The sequence below is a fragment of the Pseudopipra pipra genome, chromosome 3, assembly GCF_036250125.1.
Source record: "Pseudopipra pipra isolate bDixPip1 chromosome 3, bDixPip1.hap1, whole genome shotgun sequence".
Lineage (NCBI taxonomy): Eukaryota > Metazoa > Chordata > Aves > Passeriformes > Pipridae > Pseudopipra > Pseudopipra pipra.
Window position 1 is genome coordinate 81,528,915 of NC_087551.1, and position 17,502 is coordinate 81,546,416.

Genomic DNA, 17,502 nt, shown 5'->3' on the forward strand with positions numbered 1-17,502 from the left:
ATCTTGACTTCAGTCTTCCTCACTGAACTCTCCACCAATCTTTCTCAATTTGGCAGGTTTGTCTTTTTGTTAATGAAGGTATTAATTATACTCTGGCTTTACTTCTATTCCCTAATTAGGTTGCAGATATTTTAAGCCTGGGTCAAAAAGCTGGTCTGTCAAATGGTCTAAAGACTGATATTTAGATTTCAGTTATGGTGCCAAAGAATTGACAGCCACATGTGCATTGGTTTTACATCTCAAAACTTAACTCAAAAAAGAATACTGAAGTTCAAGTTATAATTTAAACAAGGATCCCTAGACTTAATAAGTATTCAAAATAGCAGATACCAAATATGAAGAAAGAAAATAGGAGAAATCATGTACTGTGATCTGACAGCTATAATTTAGTCCCACAGCAAACAAATGGATTCAAATGAAGGGTATATAAGTTCTTCATTCTCCAACTATTTCCTTTCTATGACGATCACGGTGAAAGCACTTGCTGCTACTGCAGTACGATTCCTGATTGCTTACTCTGCTTGGAATTTGTATTTGAGCTCAGTGTCTGGGTTTGGGGATTAGCTGTCACTGTACTGGATGGCTGCAGTAGCATAAACTTCATCAGAAGGGTACTTCTAATTATTTTTTGCCCTGCTTGTGTGTGTCCCAGATGGAATCAACTTTGTAAGATTGTTTCTTATGGCTTCTGTTGGGCTGTTCTTCATCTGTTACTTCTTAATATTATCTATTTTGTATTGACATGTATACCTGTGATTTTCTTGGAAGATTAAAATTCATCATCTCTTTTGAAAACTAAGTTTCTGTCCAACCAGTAAATGTTTGAATCTGTATCTTTTGAAAATGTACTTTCTGTGTTATTTCTTGTATATGCTTTCTCTTTCCTTATACCTATTCTTCCTTACCACACTGAAGTAAAATTATTTTTTCCAAGTCTTATTTTAAAATTTAGCTTAGCCACCAAACTCTGCTGCTCAGTTTGTTAAGTTAGCCATGTTGGTGAGTTGTTCCAATTGCTGATGATTGCTGTTTAAGCTGAAACTCTGTGGTATTGGGGAAAGAAACCTGGGAAACTTGGTACCTTATCTTTGTGGCATGGCTAGATGGGAAACAGCTCTGCAAGAATTACCCCCCCATACACCTTCCAGTCTCCTTTTTCTGCACTCAGATGATGAGTGACATCTTCATGCATGGTTTAGTTCTTTTCTGTGCACTGGAAGTAGTAGGCTTAAATTTAATCATGCCTCTCTATTTGGCACACTATAATTACTCATGTCCTAAAACATTCAGAGCTGCAGACTGAGATGCAGTACCCTCCAGCAATTTGGAGAGGAGGCAGAAATGACTGACTGACTCTAGAAGCAGTGCTGTGGAAGCATATAGTAGTGCGTTGTAGCCTCCATTGCCAGCATGGCTGTGGGTGGACTCCTCTGAGGTTTCATTATCTAACATCCATCGATGGAATACACAGTTTAAGTGTCTTCCATAGAGAGCTACATACTGAAACCTAGGACTAAAAGCTTCCAAATTTGATGCATGTTTCCTTATATTGAAGACAAATGCTGTCATCTGCTGTAAAACCTCTGAACGGGGTAAACAGTGAGCAAACCACTTGTGACTTGCTTCTAGGCTTTTACAAACTGCCATCTTCTATAATGCATTAATCAGCAGCACAGAATAAAAGATTATTGGGCTGTTTGTACAACAAGATCAAGGAGAATTGTTTCAGCTCTGAGCTTCAGCTGCTGTCATTCAGTATCATGGCTTTACTACTAATACTTAGCAGAACTGCCTCCTCCAAAGGTAATATTACTGAGGTTATAGAAGTCAACGTTAAGTTTCAGAAGGTGTTCTGAAAAAAACCCCAAACCAACGTCCATAACCAAGACCAAAAAAACACCATGACAACAAATATATTAAATTCAAACTGGGTGAACAGTTCACATAATTTTTAATTCCTGTTTCATTACAGAAAATATTTCCCTTGGCCTGAAACTGAAAGCAACTTGCAGTTTTTTTATGGCCATACAAAAGACAAATTTAAACTCAAGCACTGCGGTTTTCCCAAGCTTCTGACTCTGAGCTTGAATAGGTCTGTGTAATAGAATTAAAAATACCCATAAAATCACTTGTCATGAATTAAAAAAAACACAACAAACCAAGCAAATAAACTAAACCTAAACTTTTGAATGCATCTGGTACAGCAGTGTGGATTTCTGAATGCATCAGATATGTCTCAATAGCTGATGTGACTCATCAGTCTGTTTGAACAGACCTGTCCTCTGGACTCTTCCTGCCCTGCAGAGGTAGAATCAGTAGTTTCAGAGCAGTCTGAACCTTGACTTTCCACTTCTAGGAGCATTGATGCTCTCCATTATATGGTGTTATGTAGGGGAAGGAAAGGAAGTCTGCATAATGGTGACCCTACTGCCCAAGTGAATTGAACTCTTGTAGAGTGTTTACAGCAGACTTGCATAGTTAAGGTATGCAAGGATCAGTCACAGAATGCCTGTCTTCTTTTAAGGTAGAATATCTGTCAACACTGAATGACTTGAGTAGTTAGATGAAAATTTCTAGTCTGGGGGTGGGGAAGATATCATTAAAATTATTCCTCTAAGGGAAACTGAAAGATGAGTATTTTCATTAGTAACACAGATATTGCTTAGTCTAGTAGTTAAACTGTTTAACTTTTTTTACTCAGGTCTTCACACTTTAAGCCTCAGCCCTACAATTAGGTCTGTATTCTGTGTTCTTTGTGTTGCATGAAGTCATCTCCTGGTCTTGCTAGGGCTATGTCTGGCATCACATGGGTTTTGGTCATGCAGTTGCAGTATGCAGTTTCCAGCCATGTCTCAAAAATAGGTAATAGCTTGTAGAAGGTAATTGCTGGCTGCCTAGCAAGAGTCTGTAGGTAACAGGTGATGTAGTAAATCACAGATCCTGTCAGTACATGTGTAATATAGATGCTAGTAGAAAGCTTGCTGCCCTACTGTTTAACTACTTAACTTAATTTCATGCATTCCTCTGTGCAAGTCTATACCTTTCTAATGTACAGGACACAAAGCTGTATTTTATTTTTGTTCCCTATAGCAGTCTAATGTCTTATTTCTTCTATGTAAGGTGCAGTTGCTTGCAGAAGACTGTTATTCTTCAGTATAAACTAATGTCTGTCCTTGTGCTCTTTCCTACTGTAAAAGAGGTCTTAATGCATGTCTGAATGCAATCTTCTGCTGTCTGGGTCTGTAGAGACCCTAGAAGGTGTGCTGGAGCTTGCTGATGAAACTAACCTCTGGGATGACTAGAGTGTCTGTTGCTGGTGATATGTCTTGTGGCTGATGTGACTGGGTTCAGTGTGCTTGCTGTATTATCTGTAAGTGAAGAATTCAATAACACTTAGTTCTGTAACCCAGCGGTAGCGAACTGCCACAGTTAACTGGAAAACCTGCAAGCTTTAAGGTTATGTGATGCTGTGCACCCTAACTTCATCTGGGATAAAGATGGAGAAATGTTTGGTCATAGCTCAGGACAGACTTACTGGAAAACTAGTATTGTTGGATGAAAGAGTTAGACCAGTGTTTTGTTTTGTTTTGTTTTTTTAATGTGGAATGTAAGCACTGAACTTACTGTTTGTCAAAATCATGGCCTGCAGCCTGGTGGTCTGAGAACTTGACCGTGCTGCAAACCTTTTCGTCTTATTTGTAGCACCTAATGCCTTCCTTTTCTCTCTCCTACAGACTTGATCCAAGCAACTAATGAAACAAACGTCAATATTCCTCAGATGGCTGATACGCTTTTTGAGCGAGCAACGAATAGTAGCTGGGTGGTCGTATTCAAAGCCTTAGTCACCACACATCATCTAATGGTTCATGGAAATGAGGTAACAGCTCTTCCAAGGGCCCATTGACACTGAGCAGATTCCAAGCCAAAAATGTTAGTAATGCAAAGGCATCTCTTCTGACCTGAGAACAAAGGGCAAGAATGATTCTTGAAGAGAAAATTTGCCTTTACCAACATAGTTGGAGGCATGCCAATTATCTCTTCATGTTTCTTCCTTTATAAAACCAGAACATAAGACCAAGATGCAGCCTGTTCCTGGATGTTGACAATTAATGTGCTATCTGAAAACACAGGATTAAACACATTTTTTGACTAGGGCCAAAGTTGATGTTCTGGCATGTGTGTACTGCCATCCAAATTGCTGCCCTCTCTCTGCATGAGCATTAAAACCTTTCTGGAGCTGTAAATTCAACTTAATAGCCTATTCAATTGAGTTTTCCTTTCCCTTGCTTTTCATTGACCTGTATAGACAGGTATGGCTGCATAAAAACAGAAAGAATATTTGAAGAACTTCAGTATGACTGCGGAACAGTTTGTCCCTAGCTGTATATAAAGTGTTTTCATGCAGTGAACTTCTCACAGTGTAAATTTTTACTCCTATTGTTCCATTCCAAGTTTTGGTCAATATTCTCATCTGATTTCTCTAACTGTTTCAGGCTGTTAGTCCCTGTGCTTGATGCGGGGCCTTGCTTGTTATTAAAACCAGGCCCTCAGTTTGGCTGAAACTGAAGGCTGATGGATTGAAAGTCTGGGATATGCTAGGCTGGATATGCTGCTTTGTAAGCAGATAAATCTTGTGCTCTCTCAAATCTCTTTGAGAACTAACCATTTTTATTGCTCTTTCCACAATCTGGTTTCTATTTTTCGCAGAATCTATTTTTTATATTTACTGGAGATTCTGACTAAAAGTAGTTAATCTCAATGTATGGAAAAAGTTTTGAGGAACGTATTGGAGGCTAAGACAACAATCTGGGGTTTCATGGTGTATGCTGGAAGTAGACTGTTAATCTTCCTGCTAGGAGGTACAAAGCCTTCAGATACAGCCTGTGATAAGAAAAATAACTTTGTGTTGCAGAGATTTATTCAGTACCTGGCATCTAGAAACACATTGTTCAATCTCAGCAATTTTCTGGACAAAAGTGGATCTCATGGTAAGCCTACTTATGTCTATAATCTTAACAAGATTTTGAAATAAGATACTATTGTTAATTAACTCCTTCATTCATAAGATGTAAATAATATAAAAATGTGCTACTGAAGCCTTTTTATAAGTACTTGATAAATACAGAAGTTCAAGTGAACTGCTGAACAACTTCAGAACAATGTTTCTCATCTCCTGCAATATTTTTACTCAAAAGGTGAAACTGTCCAAATCCCTTAAATGCTAGTTGAAGTCTGGGCTGGCTCAGCTATGTCCTTAACTATTATGGGTATTAAAGTTGAAATTAATAACTTTCCATTTAGTTTTTTGGTTTTTACTCAGTCTTAAATGGTAATTTGGTTGCTTGGAGACACTGCACTGCACTGCATTTAACACTGGGGTTGTTAAATCTGTTTCTTATTAATAGGCATTGTCTATAACTATTTAAGGGGGGGCTGTTAGCACCAAAAGAACTGGTTGGTTTTAATTTGATTTGAGTAATAAATTTAGAAAGGTCTAGGCAGAAATTAAGGACTTGTTACCTCTAAACCTTACAAGATCTGCTTTTCTGCTTTTTACTCTGGAATTATTAGTGAATTTTCCTGTGCCCTCACTTAAGAGGAGAAGCTTGTTCCATTGTAGCTCTACTAGAGAAGAGAGAAAGCATAATTCTTCAGCTGTCATAGAATATTTGTAGACTGTATGCAGAGCACAGGAATGCTGCAATAATGGGCAAAATCGAAGCAATGCCACATTACTCTCGATGTAGACATGTGACACCAAAAAGACTTTAGCATCTTTTAGATGTGGTTACACAGGGCAGGAACAAAACTAAACAAATACTAAAAGTGTGTTTGTCTCACCAAAACATACTATGTATGTTCAAAGACACTGGCATTTGTCAATGATGGATTCTGTTAAATGCATGCATTTGTGTTCTTCACCACTTTAAACTTGTATTGCCATTTCATAGATAATGCAGCAGCATGTCATAGATAATGAGGCATCAGATTTGGTAGTGTTATGCTTGATGGCAGAGATACTTAATGATGAGTGATATTGAGGAGAAATATAGTCAATGACTAAGTCAAGGGGTGTGAATATTAACAAAGGTAGCAAAAAGGGACCTGCACTGAAGGGAAGGATGGGTTGGCTTGTGCATGTGTTTCTGTAGCTTAGAGGAAGAAACTTAAAAGGACAGACTGTAATACTAACTGCTCAGATGTCATAGGCTTGAAGATCACTGAAGTTTGAGGCTGCTTGTACGGTATTATGTGCCTTGAGGATCTCTAGGAACTTCAAGGAAGGGACTAATCACTGTGGATGCCATCATAGTTTCTTTGTTCTGATAAACCTAGTCAGGGGGATTTTGAAAGTCTATCTGAGAGCTGCAGTGACTAACATATCAGGACTAAAGTATCAGGAGTGTTTAAGTTGAAATTGATCTTTATCCTGGAAGTCATGTACCAGTTAAACAAAAACTTTTTGCTAACTTGATATTTTTCTTCATTATTACGGGGGTAGCTTTTGCCATCAAATAATGTTACTTCCTAAGTATGTAGGAGCCACTAGCAGGTTTCCCCAGGAACAATGCCACTGATGCATTGGATGAATCTGTTGACAGCATAGGACAGTGGTAGATTGTTTTGGTGCATCATTACTGATTTTTCTTCAGAAGCTGGAAGATGTCTTGTGATGCCTGTTCTGTATGTGGAGTTGTATAGTGCAACAGAAATCATATAATCTTAGGGTCTATTGAGTGTATATTATTGTTTACTAAAGAACACCCAAACAAGCATGAAAATTAAATATGAGATGTGTAACTGTTTTTTGCAGGTTATGACATGTCCACCTTTATAAGGCGTTATAGTAGATACTTGAATGAAAAAGCATTTTCCTACAGACAAATGGCATTTGACTTTGCAAGAGTGAAGAAAGGGTAAGCAAAGTTTAGATACGTAAATTAATAGGGTTGCCATGAAAATTTTGTTTGTGGCATTATGCTCAGTTTTAGTTTCTCAGTGACTTTGTTCTTATGTTCTCTGTGTAGGTACACTAAAACACCAAACTGGTTTATTTTTAAAGTATTTGTAATGGTTTAAAAATTGCTAAAAGAGCAGAGGAAGGACTGGGTAGTAAGGCAGATACTAAAAACTAAAGTAAGGTGCCTTGCAGAGCTGGGGGTGTTAAATCTGACTCTTATAAATTGTGCTGCCAGCAAGACTGTGTTTATGACTTGGAAAAGAAAACACTCTGAAACCATATTTAGGATGCTTCATTATTCTCCAGGTACTTTCCCTAAGAAAGATGGCTAATTACAAACAAAACCTGAAGTGAACACCTGAAGTTCTCAGCAGGCAACAGAGCAAACAGTTATAAACTGAACAGAACATGGTTGTAAACTGCTGATTTTATTTCCCACAAGAACTGTGTAAAAAAAAAAAAAAAAAAAGTTAACCCAGCCCAGAGTAGTATGTTGTTTTTTATGAGAACATTTTTGTGGTCTCTTAGTCCTCTAACTGAGACTTTAATGGCTCTAGATTCTCTCTTGAAGCACAGACAGCTTAACACCCACTGAAGGTGCAGCTTCATTGACTGCATGCTAAAGATGCTCCTGCTAATCAGAGTTGCATACAGGATCCTTCAGGCAGTTCAGGTGTATTCTGCAGCTTGGGATTGTGACCTTTTAGTGCTGGCATCTCTGCCATGCTGTTCTCTCATGCTTCTCAAAGAGCCAGAAGATGTGGGGCCTACTATGACAGCTTTGCTGTGTAGCTAGATGCCATTCCCTTAGTGGAGACCAGAAGAATTCTCTCTCGAACACTTGATGTTAAATAAACTTAAGTTTGGGTTGCTGGGAGTCCTGCTTTGCTGTACGTTCCTGGAAAGGCTTTCTATGCATGTTATTTTTGGTGCTCAGAGTACAGCATAACATAAGTAAGAATAGTGGTATGCATTTCCAGAGAGGAGATGCTATACCTGTCTGCAGCCAGAACAGGGCAATACATAATGGTGGTTGTGCAGGTAATAATCATAGATAAAAATTAATATGCTTAAAGACTGCTAAAAGACTATGGGCAACAGTTAAGAAATGCTATACATCTGTGGGCATGTTAGCAGTGAATTGTCATTAGTTATTCATAACAAACTTCAGACGCAAAGTTTATCAGTTCTCTAAGAACTTGTGAGGCAGTCAAGTCATTTAAACTCCCTGTGTTCTTTCCATAAAGAGATCAATCTCTTGCATTCATCACTCTAACACGAAACCTTTCCTCACCTGCTGTGAGGGAGGGTGGCTGGATGAAGGATTTTTCATGCCAGCTCTCATCATAATGTGAGAATCAGGAGAATCAGACAGTGCTTTTGAAAAGGTTTATAATGAGTTATAGCTGCTTTAAGTGTAAATTTAGACAACAGATCAGTTTAGGGGAAGGGAGAGGGGAAATGCTGTGGCTTCTAATCTGTATTCCCTCTTGCAGAGCTGAAGGTGTAATGAGAACAATGGCTCCTGAAAAGCTGCTGAAGAGTATGCCAATATTACAGGAACAAATTGATGCACTACTTGAATTTGATGTATGTATTGAAGCTGACCTAGCATTAACGCTGGGCAACAACTTATAGCTGCTGCATTTTAGTGAACACATTTCGCCTTGTAGGTAATGTTTTATTGATCATTCTGTCATTTGGGCCAAAAAATCCCCTTTTCAGTGACCCAGTGAGGCAGTGTGGTGAAGGATGGCCCTTTCATCTGCGTATGAAATGTGCAGATTGCACTTTTGGTTTTGTAGAGAGGTAAATTGGAGTTTCATCTTCTGTGTCAATGAGGGGAAGAAATGGACAAAATAAGGAGATTGAGCACTTTTTTCTGTCTCTTGGCAGAAGAGGAAGAGGGAAAAGCCCATTAGAATACCACATGTACATTGTTTGGCTTCCTCAAAATCTTCATCTGGTTTTCATCTGTAAACTAAATTGGCTAAAGGTTAATCTAGACTGTTCATAGAAATAAGTGTGTACAATATATTTATAGTGTCATGAATGTTAGTGGGATTGTTTATTTGACCTCGGGATAAAAGCAGGAATCAATTGTTGTAGGAGGTGCAGTGTAACACTTTGAAGAGGTCTTTGAAGGAATCTGTCATGAAGTTCTTCTGTTCTTGGTGGGCAGAAAGATGAAACTTTGAGGTGGAAGGCAGGACCCACTACAGCTCTCAGAGGAAAGCCTTAGAAATACATATCTCGCTAATGAGTTTTTTATTCCTTTAATGGCATAGGAATTGTGATAGTGCTCTCAGAAGAGGAGATAGTTTTAAGGAAAGAAATACCTTTTAATAAATGACCGCTTATTTTCTTCCCGAGTTCATGTGAGAACTGAAAGGGTCTTGACATCATTAACCCAACTGTGTTATCTTGTAGACTGTTGAGGTTTTCTTAAATTCTGCTGTAAACTGACACTTTTGTCCTGTTTCATTAAAACTTTGTTAATGGCATATCTGCCTTCCTCTTGTTTGTGATAGGTGAAGGAGTCCAGACTAAGATGTTTACTGTTGATGTGGATACTCCTCTGCTATGGTGGATTGTTTTGGAGTGGTGAAGAAAGCAATCCTTGTTCTGCTAACCAAAACTTTTGTTTAGTGTCTTAGTGTGAAAGCTTCAGTGCTTGATTCTGTCTATAAAAGCATCAAATATCTGGTGTGAGCCAAAACTTCTGATTGCATTCAACACTTCTGTTGTAAATAACTGATATTTTATTTGTAGGTTCATCCAAATGAACTGACAAATGGTGTCATAAATGCTGCATTCATGCTTCTATTTAAAGATCTCATCAAACTTTTTGCTTGCTACAATGATGGGGTTATTAACTTACTAGGTAAGTAACCTTGAGTCTTTATCTTACATAGCACAAGTGTGTGAATGACAAGTTTCCTATCTGCTTCAGATTTTTTTACTTAGCTTACATGAAGCCTACATTTTTCTTGACTGTTCTGTTCTGTTCTGAAATGAGACAATTTTAAGCTATAACCTCTTACATTAGTGTTCATCTGAGGCTGGATTGTCACATGCCTTTAAAATTGTGCAGATGTATACTTGAAGACACTGACCATCTCTGTGCTTAAATGAATGTACAGTGCTATGCAAGCATGCGTAATATGTCCTGCAAAGTTAGCAGCCTTTGCATTTTTAAGATGCCAGCATTCCTCTGTTATGTATCACAGAATCAATTAGGTTTGAAAAGACCTCTGAGATCATCAAGTCCAACCTATGACCGAAACCCACCATGTCAACCAGACCACGGCACTGCATGCCACATCCAGTCTTTCATTAAACACCTCCAGGGATGGTGACTCCACCACCTCCCTGGGCAGCCCATTCCAATGTCTAACCACTCTTTCTGTGAAGAATTTCTTCTTAATGTCCAACCCAAACTTACCCTGGTGCAGCTTAAGACTGTGTCCTCTTGCCTGTTGCTGGTTGCCCCCACCAGGCTACAACCTCCTTTCAGGTAGTTGTAGAGAGTGATAATGCTGTGTGGTAGCCTTGTATGAAGTAATGTACTCCTTAATAACATTCCTTATCTGTCTGAAAGCATGACTGCCAAAACTGGAACTCCTCCAGAACCCTACCTACCATCAGCTTACAAAGTGTATAGGAGGCTGTGAGCATGTTCTGAAGCTCAGGCAGTCTGGTGTGATCATCAAAATGAAACACTTTAAGCTGTCCCTGTAGAAGGCTTTCTTATGATGTCTAAATCCAGGGGTAGTTGTAAACTGCAGGAAACATAACTGACCCTGTAGAAAATGAGCTTCAACTGTTAAAATTTGTGAGCACTGCAGCTGGTCTATAAAGACAGCTAAAAACTCAGATTGCTTGGCCAACATGACTGACCTAAAACTGTCTGCAACTAGAACAGGAAGAAACAGGTATTATAGCAGTGTTACAGTGACTGAACAGGCAAAAAGATGTTCCTGAGCTGTAAAGCTCAATATCTTCTTTATCCATGTTTCAGTGCTTTCTGGTGGTTTCATAAAAGTAAATCCCATGTGTTTAGACTGAAACTGTAGGCATGGGAAGCTTATGGAGCAGATACAAATGTGTTGGGCATAAAAATTCAGTTAGACAAGTAGACAATTTCACTGTCTACTGCTACTTAAAGTGCAAGTCCAGGTTGAAATATGTGGCAGCTGTGTTTAATAATGGACACAAATGAAGTTTAGAGAGCTACTTAACTGAAAAAGGTACTGTTCTTTGGACTGAAGGCAGTGTGGAAGAGGACATAATGTATGTTTAAGTATCCTTAATTATTTTGAGCTTTAAGTTTGGTAGCTACATCACCTGCTTTTTAATCTTTAAGTAAATGGTTTACATCACATACAATGCTGTGGCTGGTTTGGGTGCAATTTTATGGTCTGTACAATTCTTTCGCAGCTCAGCAAGCCCAGCTTCTAAATTCTACTAAGGACTAGGAATGCCACTAAATTAGTGTCCAAGTAGAAAAATGTTAATGTAGTGCCATATTCTTGAAACGTGATTTTTCTGAGAACTAAAGTTGCTGATGAATGCAGACCTAATGTAAGACTTCTTAACTGAAATTTGTCAAATTATTTCTGTAGAGAAATTTTTTGAAATGAAAAAGGGACAATGTAAAGATGCTCTTGAAATCTACAAACGATTTCTAACTCGAATGACCAGAGTATCAGAGTTTCTTAAAGTTGCAGAGGTAAGTGACTTCCCATCTTCTGGAATCTGGCACTTAAATATTTTGTGAATTTTTTAGCACCAATATAAAATATTAATTGCACTTGTTAAGCATCTGTTTCAATGTGTATAAATGTATAAAAGTCCTTGAATCTGCTTGTTCAGCTCTTCTTGAAGTAGTTAAGTCCTGATTAGGATGTCCACATGTCTCTATGGTGCAGCCAGCCTCAACTTTCCTGATTAACGTAAGAGGTGACATGATTTCAAACGTACCAATATTTCTGAGAAATGCTGTAATAAATGCATACTTTTAGGACAGGGTTGAACATTAGAGGAAGATATAGCAATTAGTAATAAAAGCATAATTATTTTGTGAGTCTGTTTTTTTTAGTCTTTGCAGCCAACATCTAATTAAGTGGAATGTGAGATTTTCTGGTTTTGTTCCTTGTTATCATCCTCTTATGTGGATAATAGGAATATTACATGGTTAATTAACTCCTTTGCTGGGTTCTCATTTGTAGTAGTTGGCTCTTTGGCAGAGCATGCACATTTACCATGTTTCATACTTCATCATAATGGACAGCAGTAATGAGCTGAATAAAAAGTTTGTTTCTTTGCTAATTTACTTATCTCTGAAGGCCTGATAGACTCCCTAGTGACTTGCACTGTCAGATATGAGTATTGAATCTGAGGGAGTAAAGTACATTAGAGACACAGGTCAGCTTTGCTGGGCAGAGTTTATAATGACTGTACTTCAGGATTACCATGTGCAGTGGAGCTTGCTGTTCTGCAAAAGCCAAACCAAGTCACTCTGAAGAACCATAGTGCAGCAACAGAACAATTAATAGAAGATTTGCTGACTTAGACCCTAACTTGTTTTATTGGAAATGCTAGCAGAGAATGGCAGAAAAAACGAGTGACTTGAGCTTTAGCATTTTTTTGAAGTGATGTCTTCTAGGTTTTTCTCACTGGCTGAATTTCAGAAAACTTCATTAGGATAGGCAGGTATCTGGATAGTCTATGTTTAGCAGTTCACTACTGCTGTCCTCTGAGACAACAGGGTATTGCAGTATGGAGTATGAACTTAACCTGTGTGAAATAGAACTCCATTTATTAATAGTTTTATTTTAAATGGATATTTAATTTGTGGGAGGAGGGAAAAGACCCCGGTGCAGGTTGTTGGAGGTAGCTACTGGGAAGATGAACATTACTTTCTAAATTTGTAGTATTTTTCTAAAGACAGAGGGTGTTATAGCTTGAAGAGAAGTTCTACTCAAAATTAATGCCTGCTGCAGTGGAATAATGCACTTAAATTTTCCCTTTATTGTTTTATATCCACAGCAAGTTGGAATTGACAAAGGTGATATCCCTGATCTTACGCAGGTAAGCTTCTCTTGTAGTGTTTTTGGATCTGTGTAATAACTAAAAGTTATGTAATTAGGAATTACACCAGGAATATAAATGTTGGTAGGAAGTTATAGCACCTAACATAATGGAGCTGCTGGTCCATTTTCAGTATCACTTGCAAAGTTGGGTGCCTGGCTTTGAGTTTAATGTGGAAAGGATATTTACTTAGAGGAAGAGGTCCATACTGAAGAATTCACCTGTGGCAGTTTTGATGCCAATAAAATTGGAACAGAAAAGCAGCCCTAACTGCTTAATGGTTGTAAACCCCAAGTGTTCATATAGTTTTTGTTAATGTAGTTTTTGAAAGCTTCTTGAAAGCCTGGTTTAAATCAGCATCAGAATAGTGGCTCTCTTGGTTAAAAAGCCACTTAAAAATTCTGAAAGTAAGACATTATGAGGGGGTGAAGAGTTTTAATCTTTATAGATTTCAGATATTATGAGGCTATGAAGTCTGGCCACTCTTTCGGCAGAGGAAAGTAGTGTGTGGAATACCAGACCACATTCTGAAATAGCTGATGTAGTATATTCACCTAACCCTGTGCCTCAGGGGCTCTTTTTTTAACACAGTCCAGTCCTTAAAACCAGAAGAATTCACCTTAAACTCAGTTAATGAAATATACTGTTTAAATTTCTGTGGCACTTCTGTCTGCTTCTGCTTGCACCAGCCTGCTCTGCACTGTCAGTCAGTGCCACACTTGTTCAGCAGCACCTTAGTTACTGCTACCAGATGGTCCCTTTCACCCCATGAACCAATACTTTAAAATAGAATAGTTCTTTTGGAAGGGGGGGATCTGCAGTGATGCAACTGCCTGACCACTTCAGTGGTTTTCTCAGGTAGTCTCTCATAACTGTATTCTCCCAAAGGCTGCTTGGGACTCTCACTTATTAAGGCTAATCTGCAACATGCTGTAGCTTGTGTCTAAGACCTAGGCAGTGTATTTGAGTGATAAATAAATAAAAGGTGAATAATAAAACTGAATTTCAGTTAATGACTAATACATAATTTGTATGTAGTATCAACTTAGGTATACTAAATTCTTATAGCAAGCCACGGCAGTAGTCAGTAGTATTCTGCAAGAAGTTAGTTGTGTTGATACTCAATATGTGTACATACTCTCTAAATGCAAACAAGTGGCACAAAAGTGTAATTCAAGTTGACAGTTGTCATTTTTGGACTTTGGCTCCAAAGTTTTGAAGGTTAAGGAGGCATCTTGGCAGTTAAAGATCTTGTCTCATTTTTATTTACTAGCTGTTCTAAAAGTGTGACAGTTTTGCCCCTAATAGCTAGTGAGGAACCCATATCTAAGGTTCTAGCATGATGCTGACTGATAGATGTTGAAGCAGTATTTAGAAGAAATTAAGCAATGCTCAGTTTTGCAAATTTGGATGCCGGATAGTATTTACTTCCCTAATTGTTGCCTCTGGGTAGAAATTTTCTGAAGCTTCCTCTCTCTGTTTGGTGGATAAGTTTTGTATTACCTTGTTGGCTTTTAAGAAGCCTGTGAATAATATGTTGGAAAGCTATTTAAAGTATCTAGACGTAACTGGTAACAGGAAGTTGTGGACTTTTTTTTTTTTTTTGAAACATAGATTATCCTTACATGTTTAAGTAGCACAACTTCTATCTTACACTGCAACCTTTTTGAATATGTAGAAGTCTGAATCTCTCTGAATTTTTTTAGTTTGTTTTACCTTTGTTCTTCTTTTTCTTGCTGCTGGAGAATTCTTATAACTAAGTCACTTATGTTTAACCAATTCTTTATTATGCTCCAATGAACTGAAAATTAATAAATGCACCTATAAAAGCAGCAAGGTCAAGATGTTTCTGCATTGCACATGTACATGGGAAATATTTAAACTCAATCTGTCATTTAAGATTATTTTGAGCATTTTAAATTTCTACATGTGTTAATTTACTGAGTTTAGTGCCAAAATTAATATGCAGACACTGCAAGTACACTTGACTGTGCATTGGTACTAGCAGGTAATAAGCATCCTGAAATATCTGATTCATCCAGCCAGCTGGCTTTTCAGCATAGGAGCAGCAAATAGTCTGTTTTCAAGCATTGCAAACTGAGTTGTTTGATGAATATGTCTGCCCTGAAATTAAAGATGTTATTTATGAAAAACACCATAGGTATTGCTGTCAGGAATTGTGGTTGATCTCAAAGAGACTGATAAAGAGAATTCCCTGTTTAGAGACTGTACCACTGATGAACTCGCAACTCTGATGAAATATTTGACTATTATATGCTACTGTATCTCTCAAGAGTTTCCTCCCTGCTTATTGATCTTGTAGGAGTCTACTTACCCGGACTCCATTTTTATACTGGAGTAACTAAGCCTAGTGTGCATTTATGGCTACTTTTTCTATCTGCCATTGTAACACCAAGTGCATGCCTCAGGGTGTTGGCTGACCACAAAGAGGTTGCTTAAAATAAAACCTAATACGAGGGAGGCTTGAAAAAGCTTAGTTTTTTATAGATGTCTAAAATAGTAATCTTTCTACATTTTGAGCTAGCTGCACAGTAACCTGTGCCAGGCTACCATTTTGAGAAGAAACACCCCTGAGGTTTTGTGATGATGGGAGTCTCGAACCAAAGGTAGCTGCTTCTGGGGACATTGAGAAGGGCTTTTTGTTTTGTTTAGGCTGCAAATGCTGTCTAATCCTCTGGTCTTGAAGGAGGTGTTGGAGTTCTGACTGAAAGCAAAACTCAAAGTGTGACCTTGAATCTATTACTCTTAAAATTAACCCTGTGGGTGCCTGTGCTGTTGTCAATGTTTAGCACTGATTTAAAGCATAATGAGCAGTACATCCTGGATTTAAGCTTCAGGCGCTGTGCAGTGGAGGTAAATGTTTTCTCTCTGCAAATCTGGACACAGTATTATCTTTCTAAAAACTGTCTTTGCCTGAATATTTCTAGCATAAAAATCCACTATTTCCACAGTGATGTAAATAAAACAACAGCATGAGCGTGAACATGGTGGACTTCAGGGAGGCTGGTGCTGGATGTCAAAGTATGGTCAGGTTAATGCAATACATTTAGGTGTGTATCTTTCTCTTTGCTTTCAAGGCTCCTAGCAGTCTCATGGAGACCCTTGAGCAACATCTAAACTCACTGGAAGGAAAAAAACCTGGCAACAAGTAGGTATATATGTTGTACCATGTATTTAGGCATAATAGTGACAATGTGAGATTAGTTGACGTTTAGGTTTGCCTCCTCCAATCTCCTTTTGTTACTTCTCTAGAAAATAAGAAAGATTAGGCTTTTCCTTTCCCTTAAAAAGTCCTCTTAATGGCAACCTTTTTTAATTACGGGGGGTGAGGGGGGAGCACGCAGAAGAAGTAAGACACTTTCCAAAAAGAAGTAAAATTACCTGAGGAAAACTCTTAGAAGGAACTGGGGTTTTGCCTGCTGCTAAGGTTTTTATCATCAAAATCTATTTGTTTTCTAATGGTTTTGCATCTTCTCACTAGATACTTGTCATGGCTAAGTCTAGGAAGGATTAAGCTAAACCTGTGTTTTCTCTTTTACTGTTGCTTTCCTTGTGATTTAGTGAAGGGTAAGTACATATGTTTACATATCACTTGCATGCATGCATGATTATATGGTTTTTTTTAAGATGGCTTGAAAACGTTATAGAAATAGATATTTTCTTTAAAATTAGCTAACCTGTTCCTTGTTTTTTATGTAGTCATTAGGTTATTTTTTGTCATTTCTAATTTTTTGTCATCTTCTAATCAGTTCTACAGCTCCTAGGACTTACCCAATTCAAGTAACTTATAGTTCAATATGATAGTTCAATACTAGTGAAGTTTTATCTCTAATGCCTCCTTTCATCTCTTAGATCAAAGCAGCTCTAAAAATATGTAGCAGTATTTTGGTGCCTCATAATAATGAAATCAAACAAATGCACTGACATACATTTGAACTTACAATTGAAGCTCTGTCAGTTATTGTTAGTGTGATTTTTGTGCATGTGGAAGAACTTTCAGCTTGAACTTTCCAACTCACTGTTTTCATACTTTTAAATACTGTTATTTTCAAGTAACTTTGACTTTCTTTAAAAGAACAGTAGACTTTGAAAACTTGCTGACACATCCTCAGAAGACTTACGTTAGATAACTGCTTCAGTGTTGGTGGTGTTCTGCTGCTGTTGCATGGGTTTATAATGTGGTGACATCTTGCCCCAGTATCTCTTTTCTACTGGCTCCTGTAGGCCCCGGAGCAAGACATTTGCATGCATCTCTGCCTTTCCCCATTTAGTAGAGCTTATTTAAAAGGCAGAATAATCTTGTGGTATCAGTTAGCTTAAAAGATTTGTTTAAGATTTGAAGTAAAATTTGCATTTCTTGTCTAAAGTGGCACATGGACTTCTGAAAAATGGAGAGGGCATGCAATTGTAGAGATTTTCAGAAAGCT

General features: G+C 37.9%; 1 protein-coding gene across 2 annotated transcripts in view; it reads left to right on the forward strand.

Moving 5' to 3' along the window:
* SNAP91 (synaptosome associated protein 91) overlaps nt 1–17,502 on the forward strand; it is a 68,442-nt gene that overhangs the window by 15,244 nt on the left and 35,696 nt on the right. The window contains exons 3-11 of one of the 2 annotated variants that reach the window (XM_064651123.1): nt 3,735–3,877; nt 4,913–4,988; nt 6,815–6,917; nt 8,458–8,551; nt 9,734–9,845; nt 11,587–11,693; nt 13,013–13,054; nt 16,153–16,223; nt 16,557–16,698. In XM_064651123.1, coding sequence (XP_064507193.1) covers nt 3,735–3,877; nt 4,913–4,988; nt 6,815–6,917; nt 8,458–8,551; nt 9,734–9,845; nt 11,587–11,693; nt 13,013–13,054; nt 16,153–16,223; nt 16,557–16,683 — 875 coding nt within the window. In that variant the 3' untranslated portion in view covers nt 16,684–16,698. Of the gene's footprint in view, nt 1–3,734; nt 3,878–4,912; nt 4,989–6,814; nt 6,918–8,457; nt 8,552–9,733; nt 9,846–11,586; nt 11,694–13,012; nt 13,055–16,152; nt 16,224–16,556; nt 16,699–17,502 lie in introns of those variants that run through there. The other variant, XM_064651124.1, reaches the window with a different exon arrangement.